Source organism: Enhydra lutris, unplaced genomic scaffold, assembly GCF_002288905.1.
Source record: "Enhydra lutris kenyoni isolate GAN:26980312 unplaced genomic scaffold, ASM228890v2 scaffoldscaffold7, whole genome shotgun sequence".
NCBI classification, from domain to species: domain Eukaryota; kingdom Metazoa; phylum Chordata; class Mammalia; order Carnivora; family Mustelidae; genus Enhydra; species Enhydra lutris.
The window spans coordinates 41,543,203-41,570,212 of NW_019154091.1; the positions used below are offsets into that span (position 1 = coordinate 41,543,203).

The 27,010-nt window shown below is 39.5% G+C and overlaps 1 protein-coding gene across 1 annotated transcript in view; it reads left to right on the forward strand.

Moving 5' to 3' along the window:
• The first annotated feature begins 1,859 nt into the window (after positions 1-1,859).
• LOC111142029 (protein tyrosine phosphatase, receptor type O) overlaps positions 1,860-27,010 on the forward strand; it is a 242,659-nt gene continuing 217,508 nt past the window's right edge. The window contains 6 exon segments of the mRNA XM_022494949.1: positions 1,860-1,920; positions 1,923-1,997; positions 2,000-2,160; positions 2,163-2,312; positions 2,314-2,449; positions 2,452-2,672. Of these exon segments, the coding sequence (XP_022350657.1) occupies positions 1,860-1,920; positions 1,923-1,997; positions 2,000-2,160; positions 2,163-2,312; positions 2,314-2,449; positions 2,452-2,672 (804 nt within the window).

Sequence of the window (27,010 nt, forward strand, 5' to 3'; positions counted from 1 at the left end):
TTAGATACACATATGCGTACCAACCAAGTGATTTGTGTTTGGTCATTAAGTTATCTAGCAAAAAGTTGAGTAAACATAGCCCCGGGTCATTTTTCATGCCACTACTCCTTAACTGTGGGTCTGAGGCAAACTCCTGCATTCATCACCAAGGTCACCTTGTCTGTCTCCTGGTGCTGAAGCATGTCTCAAAGACAAATAGGAAGTTCCATTATTGGCAAGGCACAGCAAAGGTCATTTACATGATAATAAAGAGTGATAAATATATATACATATTTTTTGAAGATTTTATTTATTTATTTGACAGAGGAGAGAAAAAGAGAGAGAGCACAAGTAGAGGGAGCTGTAGGCAGAGGGAGAGGAAGAAGCAGGCTCCCCACTGAGCAGAGAGTCCCATGTGGGGATCAATCCCACCACCTTGGGATCATGACCTGAGCAGAAGGCAGATGCTTAACCCACTGAGTCATCTAGCACCCCGGAGTGATTTGTATTTGAATAGAGTACACGTAGTTTATTTTAACAGACATCTTCCAAAAACTACACATAACAGCTAGGAAGTAGTTGCCTGAGCTTCTAAAAAGTCACAGATCAGTTATTCAGGAGAATTCACACTTGTTAAAAAAATATATGGGTGAAGGGGGTCAAAAGTTCGAAGTTTTCAGTTACAAACTAAATAAGTCAAGGGGATGTAATTTACAGGATGGTAACGGTAGTTAATATTGTATATTTGAATGTTGCTGAAAAAGTAGATCTTAGTTCCCATCACAAGAAAAAACACTGTAACTATGTGTGATGACCATGTTAACTAGACTTGTTTTGGTGATCATTTCACAATACATACAAACATTGAATCATTATGTTGTACACCTAAAACTAATATAATGCTATATGTCAATTATATCTCAATAAAAAGATAGTTCAGGACTGTCTTATTTATCCTTCACCTAGCTTTCTCCAAAGGTAACATTTTATTTAACTACAGTATGTATCAAAACCAGGAAACACATTGGTACAGTTCACAGATCTTATTCAAATTTCATCAATTTTTTTAAGATGTTATTTGAGTTAGATGTTGATTTGAGTTAGAGAGAGTGGGAGCCAGAGAGCATGAGTTGGGGGAGAGGTAGCACGAGCGGGAGAAGCAGGCTCCCCACTGAGCCTGACTAGGGGCTCCATCCCAGACCCCAGGATCATGACCTGAGCGCAAAGCAGGCACTTAGCTGACTGAGTTACCCAGGCGCCCCCAAATTTCACCAGTTTTACAGACATTTGTATGTGTGTGCTCTGGGCCACATGAAGTTTCTATGCGTTTGATCATCTAGGCAGATTTGTGTAGCCACCACCACAATCAAGATCCGGGAACTGTATCATCACCACAAAGATTCCTCGTATTACCTCTCTTTAACTACCAACCTCGTCCCCGCCCCACAACTGTTGCTAGTGAGAATGTAGAATAGTATACCACTCTGGAAAGGCTCAACAGTTTCCTTAATAATTACACATTTTTCAAGTATATGTTTATAAATATATGCAGTATATTGTGATCTCCCCCTCCTTGGCTTTTACATTCCACTTCAGGCAACCTGACCGATTTTGGTATCAAAAGACAGCCCCTCGCCCGGGTGGCTCAGTTGGTTAAGCAGCTGCCTTCGGCTCGGGTCATGATTCCAGGGTCCTGGAATCGAGCCCCACATCGGGCTCCCTGCTCAGTGGAGAGCCTGCTTCTCTCTCTCCCCCTCTCCCTGCCGCTCTGCTTACTTGTGCTCTCTCTCTAGCTCTCTGTCAAGTAAACAAATAAAATTAAATTAAAAAAAAAAAAAAAAAAAAAGACAGCCCCTGAAATTTGTAAGAGCTGATTTCAAATGGAAAGAGTATGTAATTATACTCTTTCCTCCCGGGTAGGAGTGGGTTGGAGAGAATGGAATCCCCCCATCAAACACACATGCGGGCACCACGCACTCCATCACTCCCATCCCAACCACCAGTTCCCTCCAAGTGTTTCTGTACTTCTGTACAGCAACTGAGAGCCAATGCAGGAAGATTGAGAGGAGACTGGGATCGGGTCCCCAAGTTGCTCAAGAGGAGTCAGGGAAACCCCGCACTACTCCTCAGTCCCCAAGACTGTGGGAAGGGCTGGGGCGGAGCCTGCAGTGGGGGCTGTCCAGCGATAAGAGGCGGCAGGCGGACCCCTGTGGGGGGCTGGGAGGCTGCTGTCACTTTATGAGTCCGCGGCGCAGAGTGAGAGTATCCGGCTGTCAGACCACGGGCTGGGTGCAGGGCACCCGCCTCTCGCTCGCCACGCGGACCCGCGTCTCCACCCGCAGCCTTGGTGGCGGCGGCTGCAGAGCCTCGCCCACTCCGATCCCCACCCTCTCCATCCTTAGCTGTTAAAGAACGGCAGCGCCTGGCACCTTCTGGGAGGACCCCCGGCGCAGAAAAGGAAAGGGAGCAGGAGTAAGGGGACTGGAACGGCAGCATGCGCCAGCCGGGAGCAGCCTCGGCGCCCACGGTCTGAGGCGGCAGCCTCAGTTCGCCATTGTGAGCCGCCGCCGGGGAGCTCGCACGCGCCGCGGTCTCCCCGGGTCCCCTTCGGCACCGTGATGGGGCACCTGCCCACGAGACCGCGCGGCGGCCGCAGCCTCCTGTCTCTGCTGTGGCTCTTTGTGCTGCTCAAGGTAGGGGAGCATACCCCCGGCCCCCGACTCGTGCCCGGGCGGTCCTGTCCGCGCTTGGACGCCCCGGCTCTGCCGCGGGGGAGCGGCGCGCCCCGGGGTGCGATGATGGCCCCGCCGCGGGCAGCGCCGGCTGTGCAGCCTGGACGCAAGCTTTGTTGTTCTTCCGTGTGCCTGCTCCCGGCGGTTTTGAGGGCTGGGAGCGGGGAACAACCGGGAAGTTCGCTCTCTCCAGCTTTCACCCTTTGTGCTCTTTTACCACCGCTGGTATCCACACCAAACGTGGGCTTGTTAATTAGTGTTTCGCCGGCCAAATGAGGTCACTTTTCCCTCTGGTCACTACCGCACCCCGATGCTGTTTAACCTTACCGCTCTCTCCCCAATGGTATGTGCGGTGCTTTGTCTTAATTTACTTTCTCCTGGAATTATACACCTGGGGCTGAGCTGCCTGTCCTCAAAAAGACTGCCGGGGTGGGTCGTGAGCATGGTTTTCTTTGAATAAGGAGTGTCAGTTTGAGCCTGGAGAAGACTCTTCTCCCCCGAGTCTTCATCTTCAACCTGATAATTCCCTTTACAAAATCTTTACACTCCCCCCTCCCCACCTTATTTACAAAAGCTGGCATCTCTCAATTTAAAAGACAGAAAAATCTGTAAATTCACTTTTTTGAGTTTTCTTTGGATTGTGCTGCTTTAGGCTGTTATTTTGAGAAAAGTGAAAGGGAGGGGTCTGCTTTTTTTTTTTTTTTATCCTAGTTTGACAGCTATACTGCACATAAGATCTTTAAAACAAATTTCAGCTAGATGTTTGCTTGGAAAGTAGTGTGAAGTTGTGAGGTAATTGTCTACCACTTGTGTCCTCAGTGTGTCTACTTTAGTTTTGTCACGGTCCTTCCTTTCCTTTCCTGGCAAAGTAGTGTGTCCACAGGTGACCCGGAGCTGTCCTTTCAGCACCACCGTGATACTTACCTTAGAGATGGACGGAACATTAATGGATGCAAATGTTTCCTTACCAAAGAGTCACTTTTTGCTTACATGCACCATTAATTATGAATGCTTGACAAGGAGATAGTGGAACAGGACCAGTGGATTGAAAACAGCCATCAATCTGAAATATTCTATGTTTTTATTTATCTTAATGAAAAACAGGAAAAATGGTTTCAAGGAGAAAGAGCACCAGAGTGAATAAATAAAATTCTCAATTATATTTAATATGTTTTTACATTTTTCTTAAGTTGGTAATAATAATTTTATTTAAAATATGGTAAACAACAAACCTGGTCATGTGTTTTCACTATGGGAGGTTGTTCTTTTAGCACATACCACTAATTATATTAGACTTACTTAAGTTTCCTGTTAATTTTTCTATTAGCTAAATTCTGTCATCATGATTATGTCTATGCAACACTTGTGATGAATCCAAAGTGGGAAATTGGATCATCACACATTTTTCTAAGTAACAACTAAGACTTACATGTATGACATCCAATCCAAACCTAACCTTTGACACAACTGCAGGATTTTATTTGAATTCTTCATAAGGAGGGAGAATATCAGAAATGCTCAAATAATGGATTTGAGAGTGGGGGTAGAGTGCTGCAATTAAAATGTAAAAACTGTGGCAAAACTTCTAATGAAAACTTGATATAGATGTGAGAAAATGCAGTCAATGTTGGTATAATGGTATTCTCAGTGACTGTAAGAGAGTTTCACCATGTGCCTCACAACAGGTGTATTTTTGTACGTTTGCAGATTGGTGTCAATTATGGTTAACTGCATCACATAATAAATACATTGACAAGGCTTGACATTTAAATAAACATTGTAATGGGACAACTAATTTTGTAGAACAAGTCATTACCCTTCATTTTATGTAAGTACAGTGTTTGTGTGACCAAGATATAAAATGTATCAGATGAAAAAAGTATATATGTATATATACTGAATATCTACCATGTGATAGTCTGTCTTCCAGATATTTCCCATATGCTATTTCATTAATCTTATTTTGTTACAGTTGACAAGTAATATCCAAAGTGTTAAACTGGGCACAAAGGATAATGTATTTACATTTGGGAATAGTATATTGCATGATAAATTTGGTACATCATATAATCTCTCCATAATTTGGAAATATATTTGCATGTACATTTGCATTTCCTGAATAAGTGTCAGTAAAGTAGACCTGAAAACGATTCCATTATTAAATAGCACATTGTTGATTGAATCTCAGTGATAAGATCTATGTGCTGAGTCAGAAACAAACCATTTATCCAACCTCCCGAAAAGCTCTGTGGCTCTCATTATGTCAACAAATCTTTCACTACTCCATATGAAATACCTTCTATATAAGAATGAAAATTCCTAAGAGCCATAAAGTTAGAGAAACCAAAATGGGAGGCTTGATTTATAGTTTTCTCTTCCAGTAATCAGGAGTTAGCAGCTAGGTATAAGTGATGGGAAAGTCTGAAAATTTGAATCTGTGTGATTCGTTTTAAGCAGTTTCATTGAGAAAGCCTAAATGTGCCTGGCCATGGAAGTCTTTGTGCATCATTTCTTATCCATTACTAAGTGACAGAAGCATTTAATCAAGCATCTCAGATTGTCTAAATCATCCACTGTATGTTATGAGGCTAATATCTGCATATGCACAATGTTCACTATGAAATTTTAAAATTTCCTATCAACATTGATGGTACATATAAAAATAGAAAATAAAAGTGGAACTCTATTATCAGGTATATTGGGAGCCTACCAATCTGAAAATCTTCTACCCACATATTAATGTAAATGGAGTATTTATCTGATGAGTCTCCCTCTTGTGCATCTTCCCAGCATTCCCAGTGAAAACAATGTAATTTCTTTCACCTATCCTATCTTTACTAAACCTCTTCCTGAAAATTGCTTCCTGTATCAGTTCACTCAGTATCAGTATTTTGTCAACTAAGAAGCAAATTGTAGAATATGACATCATAGGAATTTTAATTCTTCCTTCCCTGAAATGGTGCTCATTAGTAGTCAAGTGGAATGTTTCCCTAAACTCATAGTCTTGGCATGAATCCTTCTTTCTTTCCATCACCTCCTCTCTATATTTTCTTCTCGGTCTGCTCTTACCTGATATGTAATCAAAGAACATTAAATTTGAAAGAGGCCCTAATTATATTATCTGAAAAGAGGTTTAGGTTTAATTTTATAAAGCATGAGTGTTATGATGTAGGCCATGGTACTTCTATTCAAGAGAAATATCCACTCACCAAGGTCCGTCTGCCTTTCTCCACTTCACTATCTCTCCCTCTCTCCTCTCCCACCCTTCTTTCACATGTGTGCACGCACACACACACACACACACACACATACACACAGAAGTTTCACTTCCACCTGGGAGTGTCATTCACATTCTGTATTCTACAATATTGGCCAATGAGCCATAATCTTTTCATCTTTCTGTAGCAGCCTAACCCACCCTCCTCACAATGAAGTTTGCATTATTAACTCCTCTGTCAACTGACTCCTTTGATAAATGTTGTTTCCAACCTTTTATTTTTATCATATCTTATTTGTTTTTTTTGTTGTTGTTGTTGTTGCTAACCTTTTAGAGAAACCCTTCCACATAGGATATCCCCAGTAAGCTGAAGAGTGTTCACTGGGCTGGGCTTCTACTGGGATTGAGAAATAATCCTCCATTACTGTGTATTTACCCTTGTTCTTTGTTGTGTGAAAGATTATTGTTATAGTAAAGAATAAAAAATTCACACCTTACCTCTGCCACATTTTGGTCCATGAGAAAATACACATCTATATGGATAAGTAATTAAAAATGACATAAGAGTTGTACTTTGTTTTTAAATGTAGCACTATTTCTAACATCTGAATAACTAGCTTAAAGGTATTTAAACTTATAAGCACTTTGACTCCTGAACTTTATCAATATAATTCCACCTGGAGTCTTGTGAGTTTGCAAAGTCCATTTGAAGTTAGATACAGTTGGTGCGCTCACTTAGACCATTGTGATAGGTAGCAGTGTGGCACACTAAAGGGCTAAGAGGAATGACTACAGATATTTATTTCTCATTTTCTTCCTAATTTAATACTTTCAGGTGCACAGTTCCAGTGCTGTACATTTCCACAAGTATAGCCCCCCTGCAATGATGAGCTTTACTAGAAAGCACCTATATGCTCATTTTATTACTCCAAATACATTTATTTTCTGAAATAAAGGAAAGTATATTGTAATTTTTTGGTCTTCCACTGTGCTTAGGATCTGGAATTAGGCAAAGAATAGAAGCTTCATAAACAGAATTAAAATTTGCAACATTATACAGTTTCTGCCTCAGAAGTGTTAAATACCATAATACTGACTTGTGAACACACCTTAAAGGAAAACATGAGAAAATTATCATTATCATCATTATCATTATTAAATTATTATAATTTCAATGCAATCATTATACTAAGAAATAATAAAATGTTACCAGTTCTCTATATTAAGAACTTATTAAAAATTATAAATCAAAATACCAATGTGTTATTTTTTCCATAAATATAGCACTCTTGGTTGCTCATTTATGCACCAGTGTTGTCTCAGCTGCTATGTGCTATCATCAGTGAAAAAACAGAGTTGAAATAATAGGGGAAATACCTTTCATTACCTCTATATGTGACCTGTAGCTTCAGCCAATGCCCAGCAATGCAGGTCATGTTCTTGCTTCCTCTTCCATATCATCATTGTTCTGTGACCACTACCAACTACAACTGACAAAGATTTCTGCATGCTTCCAACAGAAATCTCTCTAATTTTTGCCATAACTTTGCCCTTGAGAGATGAAGCCTTTTCTATACCCTAGTCTTGGTTCTGTCTATGGTAGTGTTTAATCCAAGAGTGCAACTCAAAGCCTTAAAGAACTCTTCTATGATGGCCTCAAAGGCCCGTTGGTATCAGCTCTTTCTGCTTAAAGAAATATGTGAGAGACTGCTTTGTGCACTTTGCCCTTAATCTGAGGAGCCAAAACAAAGTTAATATGGCACAGATACAATGAGCAAGAGGGTGAATGGTGTGGGATGAAGCGAAAGGCGGAATACATAGCCTCTCATCCTCTTTTCTCCTGGTGTTATTGGCTCCAACAGGTTCCATATTGTTTCTACCAATTATTCAGAACAATATGTAAATAACCTTATTAAGCACCTTTCATGTAATCTACAATCACTAATTACTCCTAATTAGTAAGTTTTTCCTTTCACAAGCTTGTCCTGGATTTCCAGAGTACTGATCCTTAGTTGTTGGCTTTTTTTTTTCCATCTCCACATGGCACTTTCAATTTATTTCTGTAAGTATGACCATATCTTAATCCTGTGTCAGAAAATCATTCTCAACTCTTTCATTTAGAATCTCATTCTCCAGTAAAAGATGTCTGCTTTCTTAGACATTCCAGTTACCTAAAAGGCCAACTCCATTTATTTCTGAAAATATTAAAACCACCAAACAAACAGAATGTTTGAAGCAAGGTTGTAGTGGTTTCTTGATAAGAAAGGTTTGTCCTTTTCTTTTTGCCAGGAAATTGAGATGAGAGAAGGGAAAATGATAAAAGCTTGGGAAAATGCTTCAGAAACCAGAATTAGAACTAGGACTCTGGTTTGAGAATTGAATTACAAATTATAAATATGCATAATAATTCTGTAAGAAAATGAATATAGGGAAAACTGCAGTCCAATTCCATTCAGTTAATCAAACATTGATTGGATATTTATTATGTGCCAGGAATTGTACCGATGTTGTAGGTACAGGAATGGATAACCTTCAGTTGAATCCTCACAAATGACATAGTGGAAATAGACATAGAAAAGGTCATTAAGGGGAGCCTGGGTGGCTCAGTGGGTTAAGCCTCTGCCTTCTGCTCAGGTCATGATCTCAGGGTCCTGGGATCGAGCCCCGCATCAGGCTCTCTGCTCAGCGGGGAGCCTGCTTCTCTCCCTCTAGCTGCCTACTTGTGATCTCTCTCTCTCTTTCTCTGTCAAATAAATAAATAAAATCTTTTTTAAAAAAGTAATTAAAATGTAGTATGAAGTGACGTTTTGTGTTTGTTTGTTTAGAGGAAACCATGGTAAAATGTTAGAGGAAACTATATCTCATGGGTTAGGAGATGATTTTTTTTTTTTTTAGATTTTATTTATTTATTTGACAGAGAGATCACAAGCAGGCAGAGAGGCAGGCAGAGAGAGAGGAGGAAGCAGGCTCCCCTAGAGAGCAGAGAGCCCGATGCGGGGCTTGATCCCAGGACTCTGAGTTCATGACCCGAGCCGAAGGCAGCGGCTTAACCCACTGAGCCACCCAGGCACCCCAGGAGATGATTTCTTAAAAGATAACTGAGCTTGGCCTGAGTTAGGTTAAGAAATATGGACACAAAGAGAAAACTGCATGAGCAACGGCCCAATGTTGTAAAAAGCAGGGCAGTGTTTAGGAAAATACAAGTGTGTACAAAAGGAAAGTGAATGGTACATGCCAGATCAGGAGACTCCTATATGCTGTACCAAAAAGTAGGGTCTTTATTTTCTAGGTGAAGAGGATCATTGAAGGGTTAGCCAAGGCTTAGCAGGGTAAGATTTGCATTTCAAAGAGAGCATTTGGCTGTAAGTAAAAGGTTATCCAGGAGGTGGAGCAGACCTGGAGGCAGGTCAACTGCTAAGAGGATATCATAGATATCATAATGGTCCAATTAAGAGACAGCAAATGTTGACCCTAGGGTGTTGGGAAAAGACACTAAAAGAAGATAGACAATGTTAAAAATAGCAAAACTGACAAGATTGGTTTGGGACTGGGGAGAAGGTAATATTCATGCTAATTTCTAGGTAACTGACACCTTTGCCTGAAATGTTGCAGTTTTTTTTTTTTTCAGTGTTCCAAGATTCATTGTTCATGCACCACACTCAGTGCTCCATGCAATACATGCCCTCCTTAATACCCACCACCAGGCTCATCCATGCCCCCACCCAAAATGTTGCAATTTTAATGATGTGTCTTGGACAGTGTCCATTTTCCTCCAGCTCATACTTGGTACTATTATTCCTGCTCCACACTTTATTAATAGTCCCTTGATTAAACTAGCTAGGATTTCCCCTGAGTATTCTACTGGGACCTTGACTGATAAAGGACATGATGAAATTAGCAGAAAACATCTTGAGTTTGAAGCCCCAAAAGCCACACAAGTACTTTTTCAATATAAGTCTGATGTCCAGGGGTGATGGTAGACGGGGAGATGTGAATGGGGATGTCCCAGCAGAGAGCAAGGTGGAGAAGGACAGTGGGCCACAATGGGCCTTGAGGAGCACTAACATTTAATAAGGAACCGGGACAAGAGGAAAGCAGAATCAAGGAAATCCCAGGTCTAGGAAATTCCAAGTTGGAAGGATCGGCCAACAGCGTCAAATGCAAGAGGAAGATCCTATAAGCTTGTAAGGGCCTATTTAGCCAGAGGGGCCCCACCTCGGTTGAACAGCCATTTTGTTGTTTATGCAAGTAAAACTTAAATTGACCCTGCCCCACCCAGGGAAACTTACTTAAAAGCAAGTCTGGGAAACCAGTCCCAGGTAACAAAGCCCAAATACAAGGATGGGTCAGGTCAGGTGGAAATAACAGCCCGAATGCAGGGCTGAGTCGGGTCAGGTGGAGACATCCAATCAGTAGAGCGCGCATACTGTCTCCTTAGCTACCAAGGAGTGTAGGCCCCGCCTTTCGGGCGCCAATTCTGACCAAGGTGATAGGCTAGTTCCAATGTCTACTATAGGGTAAATTGTAATTCAGTTGGCCACCCGTGTGTGACCTAGCATGACTGTGCAGCTTTCTCTGTGTGTTACAATCTCATTCGCCACCTGTGTGTGGCCAGGCCCAACCACATGGCCTTAGCTCTATAAAAGTTAGTCTGTGAGGCAGGGAGGGGTCATCCTCTCTGTAAGGGGCGGCCCCGACTGGTCTGTTTGACGGTTGGTTTGATTCTTGATGCTTGGCGTGAAATAAAGTTTTGCTTGACCTTTGCTTTGTATCAGTCTCGCTCCTTTGACCATGGACCCATTATTGGGGGACCCAACATTGGGGACCCAACAAGCTAATATCTGGAAAACATCTTTGGATGGGAAAATCAGAAGGCTGTTGGTCTCTGTGGAGCTTGGGAGATGCTGAGGAGTAGAGGACCGGCCACTGATTTGTCAAGCGCATAGGCGTCAGATCAGAGAGACCAGATTTCAGTCTTACCAACAAGCAGGATGTGGAGAAGTTGTTTCACTTGTGTGGGGGCCCCTTCTGCAATCTGTTGTATTTACCTCAGAGGATAATTGAAAGGACTCTAAACAGTGCCTAGAATACAGTAAACACTCAGTAAGTGTTATGTAGAAAAAAAAAGAAAGAAAGCAAGAAAGCAAGAAATAGGATGGTGAAAATAGCTAAAGCAAAGGCAGAGAGGTAGAACAATAAAAATGTGTCTAGAGCAGCATCTTCCAAAATGTGTTCCATGGGACATGAGAGACTCTCAGTGTCAACAAATGTTATTCTGTGATAGCATGAATTTGGGAAATAATCTAACTTTATTTAAAGTACTCTTAATTCATTGATTATTAATTTTTTTTTTGTATCAGAACTTCTCAGAACCCCTATTATGTTAATATGCTTCGTGTTTTCCAGAAGGGAGAGCTAGCATGTAGCATTTCTCAAGTTTGACTGTAGAAATCATTTTCTAATGAATTTCCTTCATGCAGAGGAATTTGCATGAAGGAAAGCAACGATTCCCAACTTTTTTATCAGGGCTGATATTTAGGAAACTGTTAGAAGAAAAAAAATTGTACATATTCTTCTTATTTTATGGATTATGCTAACTCTAGTTTTGGTAACTTTATGTACAAAAAGATTCTTTGGCTTTTGGCTATTAAAAATGGAAAATTCATTTTAACCTTATTCTTCAGTGTAATTATCTTAAATTACAACTTGAGAGAACAATATGTTTCGTTCAGTATTATTTGTCTTTAGTATTACTGCCAGTTGGGAATAAATGGTGAAATCACTATCAGCTGAGAGGCGGCTGTTCCACTTTTAGACATCCGTTTCGTCGTTTGGTTGGTTTGGCTTTGAGATGAACTATTTCTGGTTGTAGCTTTCACACATTACTACTATCTCTGTTTCACACTAGTAGAGCACTATGTTGTGACTGCTCCTGCTTTCTTGCTTGTTCTGAATAACTACTTGCCAACAGACCTGACAGGTGATAAAGATAAAATGTGAGAAACTTGTCATCTCTCTGTCCTGTCCTCAGCTGTCCATCATACCACGTTAAGCGGCTTATAGCAGTCCACATTTTCTGCCTGTTACACTGTCTTCTTTTTCATGGCTTCAATAGCCATTTGGGTGGAAGGAACTCTCATTCTTCCCAGTAGAATCTCATGCAGAACCATGATAAGGGTTTGAGAGTGCTCATGTAAGAAAATTGCATGGTCCATAATAAGCATTTTATAAATGCAGAATTTTATTTTATTCCAATTTCCGTTCAAAAGAAATTTCCTCAACATGGCTTTCATGAATGACCAATCCAGGACCTCCCCATCAGGGGTCCCTGGGTGACTCAGTTGGTTAAGCGTCAGACTCTTGATCTCAGCTCAGATCTTGATCTCAGGGTCATAAGTTCAAGCCCTGTGTTGGGCTCCATGCTTGATATGGAGCCTACTTTAAAAAAAAAAAAAAAGTCTCCTGAAAATTTTACCGCTTTTACCCAGGTTTATTTCCTTCAGAGAATGTATCCCTCACCACGTGATGTCATACTAGATCTTTATTATGACTTACTCCTCCATTGGAAGGCTTGTAGCTTTCATGACGTAGCAAGGACTTGATCCACTGTGTTCATGCTGTACCCCCAGCTGCTAGAAGAGATCCTGGACCACAGTAGATGTGCAGTAAATACTTGTTGAATAAATGAATGAATGTCAAATGAGTAAATGGGTAAGGAAGGTCAAGAAGAAGTTATGGGACAGACTCAAGAGGAAGAGCAGTGTGCAAGCTTGCCCGGGCAGAAGGCAGCTGTTGGACAGCAAGATGAAGTCAGAGGGAGGGTCTGTCAGGCAGTAGTGCTGAGTGGGCTTTGGGAGGGAGGGGAATCAGAATGAAAAATGGTCTGGAAATGTTGCTTTGTTTATCTTGTGGAGGAAGCAAAGGCTTTGTAATAAGTGAAAATGAACTCTTTTAGACACCCAAATAAGGTTCCTCGGGTATTTTTTTTCTGAGATTTTATTAGGTCAGAATAAACCACCAAGGACAAAGGATGTGTATGGCTAAGCAACAGACAGGTTCCCTGGTGTGATGAATTCTCATCTGTAGTAAAGTAAAAACTTGAATTTTTTTGACCACTTATTTCTATCTTATTCAGTATGTGTATAATTTACTTTAACTTGTAAAACAAAGTAGCTTCTGAGTTCTTAAAATATGAAAGTATTTTCTCTTTTGGCTTTAAAAATGGAAAACATCGAACTGAAAAGAATTTTATAAACAATGTTTTTCCTCATTTTCCTCTTGCCATGCATGAATAAATATTTCATTATCTGGGGGACCTAGGTGGCTCAGTTGGTTAAGCATCTGACTTAGGCTCAGATCATGATCTCAGTATGCTGAGGTTGAGCCTGCTGCCCTGGCTTCACACTCATTTGGGAGTCTGCTTCTCCCTCTCCTTCTGCCCCTACCCCCACTCATGCTCCCACTCTCTCTCTCCCTCAAATAAATAATAAATAAGTAAATAAAATCTTTAATAAAAATAAATAAATATTTCATTATCCAAATATGGACAGTTAAATGGGTTGATCAAATTAGTGTTGCATTCATTAAAAAAAAAAATATATATATATATATATATATATATATATATATATATATATATATACCAAAGCCTGAACTGTCATGTTTTCAAATGACAAAAATACAAAAGTATGATTAAAACAAATGCTCTTAGTTATGTAAATCAGTATTTCACTAGAGAACCAAAAGCTATTACATCAGTTTGTTATATACCAATCTATATCTGTAGTCTATTACTATGCTGGTAAAGTGTGGAAGTTTGGGTTAGTTGTAATTTTTTTCTATTAATTCAATTTTGGTTTTGTTTGTCAATTAATTAATATTCTTTATAACTGAAAATAGGAGAAAATTGTGATCACACATTGATATACTCTCATACATGGCTATTAATTACAATTCTGTGATTAATAAATTATTTTCCTTAAATGTAATACTGTGCTTTTTTTTGAAATATCAAACCAAGGTTTCTGGAAATCGTCAAGAACACATAGGAGTCTCTTTCTGTCTCTGAGTGGCTGCATCAGAATTAGACTAATTAGACTACATCATCCTCTCCCTCAGATAAACCAGAAATTTCTTATTTAAGTCAAGTTGGTGGCCGGTAAAATAGACATTCTAGGGATACTGCGGTGGCATTTCTATTTACTTTGACATTGTGTTGAAAACTAAAGTGTAGCCATAAAAGGGGAGTGTTCTTGCCAAATACCGCAAAGTAAAAGCATCATATTTACAATAAGTGCCAATGCCATTACAATAAGAAATGCCTTATTACTTGGATGTACTTAAAATTTCTAGATTTTATCTAGGAAGAGAAATTGGCTTCTTAAGTTTCTGAATAAGTTGATTAATAAGGTGAATAATAAAAAGCCAAGGGAATTGCATATTGTCTGGAATGTATTATTAAACAGTGAGTCATGTGATCCTCCCTTAAAGGATTATAGAAAAATCCTTTATATACATATGAAATGTATCAGTACAATAGGGTTATTTACATATAGATACAGTGATGGGATGTGGCCAGGTTCATTTTTTTCATCATCACTGAGAAATTCCTCTACAGTCTTCCCTAGCTAATTCATACTTTTTAATTAGTCTCTCGGAAATGACTAAAGGCCTCACTCAAAGTGGTCAGATACTTGGGATTTGTAATATGGAAATTCTGGTGTTGTCAAAACTGTGTTAAAATGATTGCAAGGGCTTAGAATGAAGTATTATGGACTTAATCCTAAAAACAGCTTATCAGTTGCTTCTTTTTAATTAGCTGAAACTGTTAAATCTGCTAAAAATCAGCCGTTCTTCAGAGGTGCTCCACATTGCTTCCTTGAATTCATTTTTTGCATTTTTGCAACTAACAAAAGACAGCTGTATCTTCGAGTCCTTTTTCATCTGATTGATGCACCATCTTCTTATTTATTTATTTTTTTGAAGGCTAATTGGGAACCTAATGAGACTCCTTCTATTGAAATTCTTGTTTCTGTGCCGAGGCCTTCAATTAGCCTTTTACTCCATGCCTTCTGGAGGCTCTAAAGAAGGGAGTTCTTAATTTGGAATCTCTAAGTCAGTATGAATCAGGTGTGCATCACCATACACAAGAATTTTATAATAATGGATTAAGAATTCGAAAATGAATACGTGTTCACTGAGGAAACTGTGTCAAATACAGCATGCAGAAAAAGAGGAAAGCAGTCATTCCTACACACTCTATTCCAAAATAACCACCATCTGGGGCTATAGCACTCCAAATTTTTTCTAATGTCTGTGTATCTGAGTTTGTAAAAAGAAAAAAGTATCAAACTATCATACTATTTTTAACATACTCTTTTTACTTAAATGTACTATGATAATTTTTTTTTTCAAGCATTTTCAGTCCTTTGCAATTTAGGACCTTGGGCTGTAGGCCTTTGGGTCAATTGTACTCAACTCCCAATTGTATTTGCAACAGTTAAGGATGTGGATGATTATACGTATCGATTATGACCACAAAATGTTGAGGATCATCCCTTATATGTGTGTTTCTCGATAGTGTGGCTACTTCATAGAGGGGTGCCTGGGTGGTGCAGTCCATTAAGGGTCTTGACTCTTGGTCTCAACTCAGGTCATGATCTCGGGGTCTTGAGATCAGTCCTGCCATGGGGCTCCATGCTCAGTGCAGAGTCGGCTTGAGAGTCTCTCTTGCCCTCTCCTCTGCCCCTCCCCACCACTCTCTCTCTCTCTCTCTCAAATAAATAAATCTCATAACGAATTAATCACGTAGAAAAATGTCAGATGCTGTATTTGTTACCCATTTCTCCATAGCTAAATACTATGTATAAAAAATTTAAGAATACAGGCTTTCTAGTTAAAAAGATGTAGAATTTCTGATCTTTTCGCAGAAGACACACATTACAGTGGTTGTCTGGATCGCCATTCCTTCCGTGGCCACGTCTGCCATCTTCCCCACCACCTCAAAGGAAACCTTGTTCTGATTCGAGTATTCTGAAAGGTGATACCATCATCCTACTTGGCCCCTGGACAGAGTGATCAGTTAAGGGGGTGAACACCTGACCCCAGGCCCATCTGGGGATTGTGCCTCACTGATCGTCACCTTTGAGACTGGCATTCATCTAAGCCAAACCTATCAGAAGCTATTCCTGCAAGTATTTTCGAACTGGGAATGGTGGAGAAGAGTCCTCTCCTCTTGGTTATGGAGTTATGACAGGAGCTAAGACATACAGAGCTAAGACAGGAGCTTGGAAACTGTCCCCAATCATAAAACCGACTCACAAAAAGACCCCCCCCCTTTTTTTTAACAGTGTAGTTTCTTCTTAAGTTTTTATTTAAATTGCAATTAACGGGGCCCCTGGGTGGCTCAGTGGGTTGAAGCCTCTGCCTTCGGCTCAGGTCATGATCCCAGGGTCCTGGGATCAAGCCCCACTTTGGGCTCTCTCTCTGCTCAGCAGGGAGCCTGCTTCCTCCTCTCTCTCTGCCCGCCTCCCTGCATACTTGTGATCTCTGTCTGTCAAATAAATACATAAAAATAAAAAAATCTTTTAAACTGCAACTAGCATACACTGCACGGTCAGTTTTCAGGTGCACAGTATAGTGATTGAGCACTTCCATACATCATCCCGTGCTCATCACAAATGCCTTCACCTATCTCACCCCCCCCCCCGCAACCATCAGTTTGTTCTCTATAATTATCTGATTCTTGCTCTGTCTCTCTCTCTCTCTCTTATTTTTTCCCCCTTTGCTTGTTTCTTTTTTTCTTTTTTTAAATGTCTTTTGAGATTTTATTTGTTTATTTGGGAGAGAGAGAGCACGAGAGGTGGAGAGAGGCAGAGGGAGAGGGAGAAGCAGACTCCCCGATGAGCAGGGATCCCAGGACCTGGGAATCATGATCTGAGCCAAAGGCAGATGCTTAACCATCTGAGCCACCAGGCGCCCCTGTTTGTTTCGTTTCTTAAATTCCACATATAAGTGATTTTTTTTTGACTGAAAAGGAGAGAGGAATAGTAGAGACTTCAGCAAGACTATCTTTCTTTCTTTTTTTTTAATTTTATTTTTTTTAATTAATTTATTTATTTATTTGACAGAAATCACAAATAGGCAGAGACAGGTAGAGAGAGAGGAGGAAGCAGGCTCCCTGCTAAGCAGAGAGCCTGACGAGGGGCTCAATCCCAGGACCCTGGGATCACGACCCGAGCTGAAGTCAGAGGCCCTAACCCACTGTGCCACCCAAACGCCCCAAGACTATCTTTCTTTGGGACACCTGGGTGACTCAGTCAGTTAAGCATCTGCCTTTGGCTCAGGTCGTGATACCAGGGTCGTGGGATTGAGACCGGCATCAGGATCCTTGCTCAGCAAGGCGTCTACTTCTCCCTCTGCCTGCTGCTCCCCCTGCTAATGCTGTCTCCTTCTCTCTGTCTCTCAGACAAGTAAATAAATAAAAAATCTTAAAAAAAAAAAAGACTATCTGTCTTTGCAAGACTACCTCATCTCTGAGACTCTAGTCACTCCACACATCTCAGAAAGATTACAAAACAGCAGTCTACTACAGTGCAATACCATCATAGCCAAGCAGGCATAATGACAATGCTTGGAATCTTTAATCTGAAACAGAGTGATTATACAATTTATCATACTAACCGGGGCACTTGTGAGAGTGAAGGGATCATTATGCCAGGATAGCAGATATAAGTCGGCCTGTTCTGGGAAAATCAGGACAGGTGGTTACTCCTTCCTGAACATACTAACAAAAATGTCTGATGCGGAATGTACTCACCAGCTCCTCACCCGTCTCACCCATCTCTGAAAAACCAATGGTCGACCTGACCACATTGAATTAGCCGTATACAAGGAACTAGAATCATCTTCATCAAAACCTACTGTGTGTGCAGGAATGTTTATAGCAGCTTTGTTTGTACTGGCCTAACACTGAAAATGACCACAATGGCTTTCAGTAAGTGCATAGTTAAATGAACGGTGATGTATCGATACTGGGCAATACTCTTTAGCAACTACCCACACACACATTTCTTGAATGAACCTCAAGAAAATGATGCTGAGTGAAAAAAGCCAATCTCCAAAGGTTGCACACCATAAGATTTCACTTATAGGATATCCTTGAAATAACAAAATTATAGAGATGAGAACACCCTCACGGTTGCCAAAGGTCAAAGATTAGGTGACGAGGGGAGAGGTAAAAGGAGCCTTGTGACAGTGGAGGAGCTGTTTCTCTTGATCCTGATGGTAGTTACATAAAGTTTTCCCTATGATAAAGGTGTATAGGTCCATTCAGATTCATCCACATCTGAATAAATTCTATGGATTGTACCAATGTCAATTTCATAGTTTGGATATTTTATTCTTTGGGTATACAAGATGTCCACTTTGGAGGAGGCAGGGTGAAGGGTACATGAGAACTTCCTGTACATTTTTTTTGCCACATTCTATAAATCTATAATTTTCTCAAAGAAAAAGTTTAAAAAACGTTATTAAGTCCTTCTTTCCTTCCTTCCCTCCTTCCCTCTTTCCTCTTTCCCTCCCTCCCTCCCTTTGTTCCTTCTTTCCTTTCTTCTTTTGTGCCTGGCACTCTGTTAAATATTTTAACTGACTAGTTGACAGAACCTCTTTCTTATGAGGACTGTTTCAGAAAGACAATAGCTATATTTGTAGGGAATGTAAAGATATCTAAGCAAATGTGAAAAATATCAGGAAAATACACAAGGACCTCAGTAAAGCACCATTAGCGCAGACTGAAATGCATTATGAGGAAGGTTGGGTATTGAACAACAATCTTTTTTTTTTTTAAGATTTTATTTATTTATTTGACAGACAGAGATCACATGTAGGCAGAGAGGCAGGCAGAGAGAGGAGAAAGCAAGATCCCCGCTGAGCAGAGAGCCTGATGATGTGGGGCTCAATCCCAAGACCCTGGGATCACGACCTGAGCTGAAGGCAGAGGCTTTAACCCACTGAGCCACTTAGGTGCCCCTTGAACTACATTCTTACAAGATTTATCTACTGAGTTCTGGAAAGGACCACAAGTTATTGGTCCTTTATAATTCCCATAACACCAAAGTGAGAGACAACATTTTAATGACTCTTCACAAAATATTTAAAGACGGAGTGATAGAAATTACATTGTGAGGAGGACAAAAGACTGTATTGATTAAGTTATAGCATTCTTCCTTTCTTTTAGCAGTTATTAAGTAACATATCTGGGAATAAGATAAATAAATTAAGATGAAATAGAAAGTGTAAAACAAGCTTAGGAGGTTTGAGTAAAACAGGGAAGGTGAATGGAGGATATATGAAGGTGAATAGGTTTTTCACCATTTCAACCAATCCATCATCAAGTGTATATTAAACATCTAAGAGAGGTGCTGTGCTCATCATTTTTAAGAGTCTAAGACACTATTATGCCCCCCCAAAATCCGTAATATAAGGGGAAATAATATAAACATGTAGCAAGTTAAAAGGCAGTATGTGACTTACTACTCTAAGAGACTCCTGAAATTATAATACATTTATTTGCAAATGAATGCGACAGAGGACTGTAGGCAGCAAAGTGCCCTTACCTTCAGATAAGGGACAAAGCACTTAGGCTTGAAGGAGCAATATGTTAATGAAGGAAGACGGAGTTTAATCTGAATCTGGTTCGATACTACCCAATAGATAGATGAGATTAAGGAAAGCATCCCAGGTTGGAGAAACAGAGGAACAAAAGTAGGAATGTGAGAAAATGTAGGCTCTGTTTAGGAGGCTTGAGTAAAACAGGGTGGATGGGGATTTAGGTCCTAAGGAGGCTGAGTGGCTGGAAGCTAGGTGGGAAAGGGGTTCTGCCCAGCTGTGAGCTTCTTATTCACAACCTTCTGTACAATAGTGTTACAAAGGCAAATATTAAAATGAGCTTTAGCTCAGCAGTGGTGTGCAGGAAAAAAAATTATCATACTCATTTTAGCTTTAATTGCTTTTATAATTCTGAATTTGCTGGTAAATGCAAATGCTTAATTCTAAATACGTGCGCTCTGTCTTAATTAGATAAAATAATCCTCTGTTGGTTGGGTAGTTCAGTAAATTAGTCCCTAGCTTAAACTCCCCTGGATCATGTTGTTTATGCATTAATCTATATGCACTCTTAGAGATAAATGGAAAATAAGTGGATTTTTTCAGAGGCAAGTTGTAACTGTCAGCATACTTTTGTTAACCTTAAAAATAAAATAGCCGGTTAGTTTACCCAAAAAACAAGTTTATTCAGGAATAGCAGAGGAATTGCAATTTGGGATATGCAAACTCTACAAAACCATGGGCAAGTACAGAGAACAGAGAAGTATTCTTTTATAGAGGAAAAAAGAAATTTGGGAAAGGCTATTTGTCTACAGGAGGTGAGCGAGAGTTTGGGGTTGTGGCAACTTCTCATTGGCTGAATTGTGGTGGTTCTCATTGGCTGGGTTGTTGCTGGGCCAGGAGAAAATCTGCCCTCCTCCTGCTGGGGTAGTGAAGTAAGCTACTTCTTATCAAGTTATGTAAAGTAAGCTGCAAGGAGTGGTACATGCATCAGAGCTCCCCCTTCAGGACCTCTTTTTTATTTTTATTTTTTAGATTTTATTTATTTATTTGAGAAAGAAAGAGCAAGAAAGAGAGAGGGCGTGCATGAGCAGGGAGGAGGGGCAGAGGGAAAGGAAGAAGCAGATGCAGGAGAGGGAGGCCGATGTGGGGCTCGATCCCAGGACCGTAGGATCATGACCCGAGCCGCCACTTACCCACCTGAGCCACCCAGGCAGCCCAAGACCTCCATTTTGAATGAGATTTTCTTTTACTTAGTTTCATACTTTCAAATTTATATCCTCTGCATGTGACTAAAAATTGCCATGTTTATTATAAAAATTATAATTAACATACATATTCTGTCATACTTGTAGAATTTCTCCTACAGTTTTAAAACTACAAGTAAAAATTACATTCTGCCAGACAAAACTGAATAGAGGATTTAAATCTCTCTGTTATATATATAAACATCCTTCCAATGCAGCAATCAAGGTCCTACCCATAGTGCCACATTTATTTATAAGGTATATACAAAAGGAAGCAACCAGTACAAGTATCTCTGGCAGAAATGAGAGATACGTTCTTGTAAAACTCATTGGCTTACTAGAAAGGATGGCGGTCGCTTATTGAGGGGCTGCTGGTTATTGGGGACTGCCTCAGGGACTTTCTGTACATGACCTCACTCCATCGTTCTATAATCCTGTAATCATCATCACCATTTTAATAATGAGTCAGCTGAGTTTCAGGGAGGTATTGAAGGCATCAGGAGTGAAACCATAGAACTTGCACACTCCATCATAGCCATTCATGCGAAAGCTCAGACGTGGCTTCCGTTTTCTCATTCACTAACTTCTATTTTCTGTCTCTTCCTCTTAAGAGAGAAATATCCTGTGACACAGGAGAACTGAATCAGTTTTTAAGTCATTGGTAAGGACCGCCATTTGGAAAGAAGTGGGGTATGGGTTACTGCTGGGGACAGTTGGTTCCTGCTCACCCAAAAATCTTTCTTGGCAGTTCTCCTTGCTATCGATCAGTCTGTCAGTCCCATGTTCCACCTTCAATTTAATGAATCGGGGACTTCTTCCCTTGGCTAGATAATTGCACAGAGCTGAATATAACCCGGGAGTTGATGAGAAAAGCTCATACTTTAATTTTTGTACAGAGCATTTAGAATCGATGATATAAGCACCCAGGAAGATTGATGCCCTGGCTTTGGAAGCCTACCCAAGCTTCTGTGCCTTGCTGTCTTTGTGTACCGTTTACACCTTAGACAGGCCTTTCCCTCCATGAAAGATACCACCTGGACAAAAACAATTTTAACACTAATGTCTTCCTTTTGATTGCATTAGATTTGCAAATTAAACAGATTAATGGTAGTGTTCTGTGTTCCTCTCAGCTCTTCTGTTTAATACTCTTATCTGACAAAGTGTAAATAGAAGACATAATTAATTACTCATGACTTGCATGTCAAGTTGCATAAAAAATTACATCCCCAAGACACTCATTATTACATATCTGACTGTTCTGTGAAATTGCTTTTGGAAAGAAAAAGCCTACCTGAAGATAAGAGTTTTGTTTGTCTTTTCTCTTTTTATTTAATTTACTAGAGTATTTGAAAAAGGATGTGGGAGAAAAACATTAACTGCTAACATGATTTTAAGGAGCTTTCTTCATTTGCCCAAGGATGTGTTATTTTTGCTTTTTTACATTTTTCTGTCTGGTTATGAGATGCTAAGCTCTGTATATGAAAGTTAAAAAAAAGATGATGCTTGGAGTGCCCGTGTGACTCATTTGGTTAAGTATCTGCCTTCAGTTCAGATCATGATCCCAGGGTCCTGGGATGGAGCCCTAGGTATTGGTCTTTGTGCTCAGCAGGGAGCCTGCTTTTCTGTTTCCCTCTGCTCCTCCCCCACTCCACCATGCTTACTCTCTCTCAAATAAATAAATAAAATCTTTTAAAAAATGATGATGCTTGCATAGAGAGAAGGTCTCAGAACATGGCTATTAACACTTTGGAATGGGGCCCGCCGAGAAATTATTAGCCAAGCACACTGTGCCATACTATCCCCTCCCTGAATTACTGGAACCTTGAGCTGGGAAGTGTACTACCAGGGCTGAAAATAAAATAGAATAACTGTTCAGCCATTTCTTCTGTCTCATCTGTTTGAGTTGATCTGAATGAAATGAGGTCTGTGCTTTAACTGGAGAGCTCAGCATTTCATATTTAGCTCTCAATCTGTTTTATGATAATTTTTGAGGGAACAGACTGCTCATGACAAAATGTGCTGTACTATTATTAAAGGTGTCCTGCTTTTATAGATTTCTATCACTTTGAAGCAAAATGATGGGAAGATTTTTGAATGAGCACTTTTTCTAAGTTTTTAATATTTAATACGATGTAATACGGTTTTCAAGTTGAAGAAAACCAAATATCTGATGAAAAAGAAAAAAGTTAGGGTTTATCAATGGAACAAGGCAGCCTAGAGGAAAGATTACTTGCCCACAATCACTTACTCACTTCACCCCTCTGTAAAAATGAAAATTGTAATCACTTATACCTCATGGGATTACAGTGCAACATAAATGAGATAATCTCTGAAAGGACTTCATAAATTGTAAGACACAATTTAAATATATGATATTATATTATTAAAAACAATTGTATCCCGTTTCATTTGCTCTGACACACACAGGTTTTCTTTTTTCATTTATGTGTATCTATTCATGTGTGGAGTGCGTGTCATGCTGGGCTATACTTAATACTATAGTACATTCTTTTGCTTTTTAAAAAATAAAGTTTAACCCTACCCAAGTTAATTTTGGTTTGCCGATAATCACAGCTTGATTATATGACTGGTAAGATTGAATATACAAAATTGATTACATATACATGTCTCATAGCAAAATATTTTCATGTCAGCTTTACCTCTCATCTACAGATCAGATCATTGAACAAAGAAGAATTTTTAACCAGACTTTGTACGTGTAATACTGTCAAGCATTCTATTCGTATAGCATTTATGTATATAATCATTACTCATCTTTCATATGGCACATTGAACCTTCATTTGTTCATTCTTTCCATGAACATTCATTGAGCAGCAATTATATGCCAGATCCCGTGCTAATCATTCAGTTTCTTCAGGTCTCACTCATCTGTGGGTATAAATTGATACATATTTACAGGAACTCCTAGTATAAAGCAGTTGGCCCCATCAGTACACATGAGGCCACAGTCTTCTTCCTATAAAGGGCCCACTTGGGTATTTCTCAGACTATCCAGTGGGATATTTGCTATGGAACTGTAGTTCCTCTCGGTGCCCCCTCCACCCTTACAGGCCCTACATTTGCCTATTAGACGTCTCCTCGAGTCCACTGGGTACCTCTTACTCCCACAATCCCAACACCTTCACTGCCTCACTTAGCATTTTCTACCCCCTTGATAACTGAGGATTTCTTACTTGGTCAAGCTTGTGTTTGGCTTTTCTTTTTCCTCTCAGAGCCTGTCAGCTGTGAGCCCATGGATTTCTGGAATTCCTGTCCCACTAATCCTTCAAGCATGTGTGAATTCCATTGAGACAGGAACTGAGATCTGACTCTCCATCCCCATCCTATAACATTAACAGTAGCAAAAATTACTTCTCTAATGTGATCTGTCTCACATTTACTGTGTCTACCTTCTAGTCAAGTCAAATAAACTGGTAGACAGTGAGATAATCAAATGCTTAATAGCATGCAGAAAGATAAACAGACAAACATGAAGACAACCTAACTACAAAGAATGTGGAAAGATTATGTTAAATACATTCTCTTTTATGGTCTTTATAAAAATTTGGCATCTTAATTGAATGTGAAAATAGATACAAAGTCAAACTTTAATTTCTGTTGGATTCTCTGCCCCAGGTATTTATTTCTCAATTCCTCCATGGTTGGGATATTACAAATTGTTTATTTATCTCAAAAGTATTTGTGTTTTATTAAACGTCCAGGTAGCCACTTTACATGAATTCAAAAATAAATTTTAAAAATATGCTTTATTGTTCACATGAACATATCTTAAATTGAAGGAGAATTTTATGTGGGTCTATATAATCATTATCATGTTCTAATTAAAATAGAATAAAATAAATAAAATGTGAAAACCAGGCTTATTTCTTGGAAAAAAAATAAATTTACACCATTTTGAAGTTCCCACTTCTGGTTATTATTAATATTTTAAAAATCCCAGAGTTATGGAAATATGGGAAATGTGTTATACTTTAAGTGTAATGCCTGCCGATTACATCATTTTAAGAGTTATTAGTGGGCATGGCCCAAGTGGTTCTAAAATACACTTATTTTGAAATTTAAGTTCAAAGAGCAGATCATCTTCAAGTATTTCACAAACATGGCACAGATTTTTCTAGAGCGTACTTATCCAAAGGAATAATTCAGGAGAGCCAAATCCTACTAGACCTCCTTCTACATAAGTCTTACAAAACTTGGATATGTGCAAATCAGTCAATGAAAAAATACCAATTTCGTCCTTTTAACTAAGTAACTTAAGATTAATAAAACACCTATTAAAAGAGATGAAAGCAAATGTAGCAAATGTTATTGAAATGGTTTTATATTATAAATTAAAACTTCTATATATGATCTTTCGGAACATGTAAAATTTCTTTAATGAAGTTTTCAAAAATACTATGTGAAAAAAAATGGGTTTTAAGTTTGTGATTTCATGGCTCTTTTCATATGCTGATTTCAGTTCAATATCAAGTCTTTCTCTTTTCACAAACCATCTGGGAGATTGACAAGTCGCTTCTCACCAGATGGCCTAGCAGACCAACCTCTCACTTCCATGGCACCATACCTCCATGATAAATCCTGGAATGTTCTGATAAAACGTTTCTGCTCAGGAAGAATTCCACAGCTCGTGGCGTTAAGGGCCCATTCACCAGTGTCCTCCTCATTTCTCCAGGTGGAGACTGGATATGATTTCCACCAGTGCTGAAGTGTTCTAAGACGCAGAAAAATTCATTCCAACTGTGTATACTCACCAGCCTCCCATTTTCCTATCTTTCTACAATTTCTCTTTCTGCCCCATCTTTCCCTCTCTACTCCCTAGTCTAAACTTCTATTATTTACACTTCATATAGAGAATCTTCTTTTGTCCTCTTCTTTTCTCATATATAAACCACTGGAAAATATACATTAAAGCATCAGAAAATAACTCCACAGTTTTAGGTTCTGGGAGTGGGGAGCAGGTAATACCGTCTTGAATCTACAGTGCAGCTTGTTTGTATATGGTAACAAGAAATTTAATTGCCTGTGTCATTTTATAGAATAACTTCATGTTTTAAAGTTACTGCCTGTGGCTCTCAAGGCCTTTCTACTTTCCTTTTGTCTTTATAAATATCAGGGAGGCACTAGACAAGTTATGAAGAGCAAGGACATGGAAAGGGCTCTTTTCTTTCTTTTTTTTTTTCCCCAATTTAGAGATCAAATCTTACTTCAATTTCTTCTCTCATCCCTCTCCACTTCTGTCTCCTGAATGCCCTCTCATAAATTTTATGAATTCTTCTAGCCCTTTGGTATTCAAGAATAAGTGTGAATCAGAAATGTCTACAAATATGATAGATCTTATTTCTCTGGTGCCTTGAACACCTTTCTTTTAACATGTTCAATTTTAGCTTCCCCTTTTTTTACTCTCTTTCCTCTTTCTTGACTTTCAGGCTTTAGCGCCTCTGTATTCTCTGACAGACATAGAAACTGCCCATATCCCCAGGTCCATGTTTTGAATAATGAGCCTAAGTGCCTGCCATGTTACTCTTCTCACTTAGCAGTGGCTGAATGCCACGGATGTGCTACCAGTGTGAGCACAAACCATACCACATAAGAACTTTGTCTCCAGGAGCCTTATTTCAAATCTCCTTTTGACTTAAGTTTTCAAAATGCTATCTTAGGTGTTACTTTATTTCTCTCATTTCATCCCCAGCATGGCTATGACAACAGCATACCCCCATATTTTGTATCTGTGGAGGTTTGTTTCTCTTTTTCTCAGACGTAGAGCCATAGGAAATTGTCCACACCCTCCCAGAGACGAGAATAGCTTGAGGGAACAGCCTTTGCTCAACCCAATGTGATACAGATCCCAGGCAAGAAGCTTAACGGCCCCTCCAGGTGTGATTTTTCAGTCTAGAAGAACATCAGCCAGTCTTTCCCAGGAATCACCCATGTTCTATTTGTTGTGGAGAAAAAAAGAAATAAGTTAATCAATGAAAGAGGAAACTCTTGATACAGAGAAAAGAGATTAGTTTCAGCAGGTGGTGGGAGAACTACCAACTACCAATGGAACTGGGCAAGATGAAAATCTGTCATCTCACTTTTCTGTTTAAAACACATAAATGGCTTTCCATAGGTCTTTGGATACAATCCACACTCCTTCATGGGCTCAAATTCTTGATGTAATTTGGGACCACTTCTACTATCATTTCTTCAATTTCTTCACTCTTTA